Raw genomic sequence first — 3,223 nt, forward strand, 5'->3', positions numbered from 1 at the left:
TTCAGCATCAGAATGTTTGGAAGATTCGTGGCTTTGTGAATAAACGTCTCTGATATTTGATATCTTAATCTGCCCTTCAGATTCAGGAGTTTACACACTCAGGACGTGCCGGGGTCTCCTGAAGGGGGGGCGGGGCAGTGGAGGGACTGACTCTGGTGCAGCCGCCCGGCTACTCAAACACAGCAGAGAATGTTCTGAAGGTCAATAAAGAAACTCAATAAAAAGTACAATATTGACAATACTTGTACTTTACTTGGGTATTTCCAAGGATGGGATGGTTCAAAAACACAGGACTTTCACCCAGGAGACTGCAGTTCATCTCCTGTATGAATCGAGCAATTTCATAACAATTTCATCAAACCATCATATTTTTTACTAAACCGGAACAAATAGTTTTGATACCTGAAACTTAATTATGTAATTTTGTAGCGTTTTTTTGTTTTTGTTGTTCGTTTATTGGAAAAAATATAATTTATCCTGGAAACATGCAAGCAGCAAGATGAGCTTCTACTAATCTACTCAGTACAAAGTTTCTAAGATTAAACTACAATATTAAAATGCTCTTACGTGTATTTGTTAGTGATCATGATATCCTTTAATAATATTGGACATTAAAAGGCTGCATGATGAGCACGTTTTTGCAGAATCGAATCTAACGTGCATGTGTGTGTGCAGATCAATATGTGGTCTGACGTGTGTTTGTCTGGAAGGATGACACCTTCTCACCTGTCTCGCCTCCTGGATCTGCTTGCGGACCACCTCCTTGATGGTCGGTGTGTTGTGCCTGGGCGGGTGGAACAGCAGGCTGATGCTGGTGTCCACGGTCTCCAGGGAGACCTCCGGCCAGCCCAGGTCCAGGTCCGGCACCGCCTCGTCCGACTCCGTGGGGAAGTAGGTGGAGGGGCTGGCCTCCTCGTCCGAGACCCGCTTCCCCTTGGTGGTGGGGGAGTCGTCCTGGTCCTCCTCCACCACCACCGCCGGCAGCTCCGCATTCTGGAAGATGAATAGGATCTCCTCCTCGGACAGGAAGTGGCTGATCTGCTCGGCCTGGAGGAACTCCTCGTAGGCCTCCTTGCCCCCGCAGAGCAGGGCGTAGATGGCCAGGCGGTAAGTTTCCTTGTAATGGGGCTGGATGTAAACCGGACTGGTGTCCTCTCTCAGCGAGGACAGGCAGGACAGGTTGGACTCCATGTGGATGCCGGATCCCCCCTCCACTCCGAAGACTCTGAGTGCAGCAGGCGTCCCCCTTTTACCTTCAGTGTGAAGTTGTGTGACTGTCAAGCATCACACTTTGTAAAAAAAACTGAGATAAAAAAGGCAGTTTACATATGTAAAGTGACGGAGTTGGAACCTGTCGGTCGAGTGTGATTCACCACAAGTGGGTAAACAAGCTGATCTCCGACATCCTGCTGAAGAAAAGAGAAGTTCCCCGACAGGAATCCTGTTCAGAGTCCTGAACCTTAATAAAGAAACAGCCTTCAAAGAACAGAACAGAGTTCAAATCGGCCTCTCGGCTGCAGGAAGCAGCAGCAGCACTAAGGTGTGTTTGGTCTCAAGCAGCTCGTCCTACCTGCTCAACTTAACGCTGCCGCTGAGCCCCGCCCACATCAGCACACGCCTGGGTTTCGGGAGCGGGAGCAGGTTTGTTTACCTGTTCAGGTGTCAGACGGTCCATGTGCCGCTGCAGCAAGGAATCCTGTTACCTCCTGACCTACATGACCCCCCTCAGACGTCAAATCCTCCTTTCATGTCGAACACTTTTTGAGTGACAATTCAATAACACAGAAGAAAATCATTGAAAAGAAAAACGAGTGCAGATTTGATGACGAACAAGCTTCCTGTTTCTGTGTTTCACAATAACGCAGCCTTTAACACGCTGCAATTAGCTAATAGTTTGTTAGTCTGGGGTGACTGGAATGTCCAGCTGAACTGACAAATCCTAGTTCAAGTGTTCTTTGGCCGAAGAAAACCAGAGCGCTGAATTAGACAACCAAAATGTACTTTCTTGAGGTGAACGCTGTAAAAGAGTTAAAACTGTAAATAGGACTGTGGAGGTAAAAGAAATGTGAATCATTTAATTCTTCTTTTGGGACCAAAAGTATGTCTGACTTATTATTTTATTTTTTTATTATAATTATTCTATAGTATATAAGAAGGTGAACGACGTCACCATGACGACCAAGAAACCGCCCCCCCCCCCCCCCCCCCGTTGGTTTATGGACTACTGTTTTGAAGCCTCAAGTTCAGGATCTTGGATTTTTTTGGTATCCAGTAGGGAGTGACCATATTTGGACTGTGGAGGAGCAACGGGTGGATCTGATCAGAGCGGCACCCTTACTGGATCTGGATCCCTGTGGTAAGCCCCGCCCCCTAAAGCACCCCCTGCTTTCTGGTCTGGTGGACTCTAAATGGACCATAATGTACTAAATGAACATCATGCTGGATTGAAGAAGACTTGAAACTAGAGATTGAGACCATAAACTCATGTTTACAATGTTTACTGAGATAATACATCAAGAGAGAAGTAGGACCATTTTCTCATAGACTTCTATACAACCAGAGAGGAGTCGCCCCCTGGTGGCCGGCAGAGAGAAGTAGGACCATTTTCTCATAGACTTCTATACAACCAGAGAGGAGTCGCCCCCTGGTGGCCAGCAGAGAGAAGTAGGACCATTTTCTCATAGACTTCTATACAACCAGAGAGGAGTCGCCCCCTGGTGGCCAGCAGAGAGAAGTAGGACCATTTTCTCATAGACTTCTATACAACCAGAGAGGAGTCGCCCCCTGTTGGCCAGCAGAGAGAAGTAGGACCATTTTCTCATAGACTTCTATACAACCAGAGAGGAGTCGCCCCCTGGTGGCCCGCAGAGAGAAGTAGGACCATTTTCTCATAGACTTCTATACAACCAGAGAGGAGTCGCCCCCTGGTGGTCAGCAGAGAGAAGTAGGACCATTTTCTCATAGACTTCTATACAACCAGAGAGGAGTCGCCCCCTGGTGGCCAGCAGAGAGAAGTAGGACCATTTTCTCATAGACTTCTATACAACCAGAGAGGACAGCAGAGAGAATGACAGTTTTAAGGACCTTCAGCATGGGCTTCACTTTTCAGAACTGGAGGTTGCCTCCTGCTGCATAGTTATAATTGACCGAAAGAAAAAAAAAACATCTAGATTTTAACGCTGTATCTGATGCAGAGAAGAGATTGATCACAAGACATCAGAAG

The 3,223-nt window shown here is 47.0% G+C and overlaps 1 protein-coding gene across 1 annotated transcript in view; it reads right to left on the reverse strand.

Annotated features, from left to right (window-relative positions):
* LOC311011197 (uncharacterized protein) overlaps positions 1–1,523 on the reverse strand; it is a 10,494-nt gene extending 8,971 nt beyond the window's left edge. Inside the window, exon 1 of the mRNA XM_084006003.1 lies at positions 727–1,523. Coding sequence (XP_083862129.1) covers positions 727–1,191 — 465 coding nt within the window. The 5' untranslated portion in view covers positions 1,192–1,523. The remainder of the gene's footprint in view (positions 1–726) is intronic.
* Between the last annotated feature and the right edge of the window lie 1,700 nt (positions 1,524–3,223).

The sequence above is a fragment of the Eutrigla gurnardus genome (genome assembly GCF_963514095.1).
Source record: "Eutrigla gurnardus genome assembly, chromosome: 3".
NCBI lineage: Eukaryota > Metazoa > Chordata > Actinopteri > Perciformes > Triglidae > Eutrigla > Eutrigla gurnardus.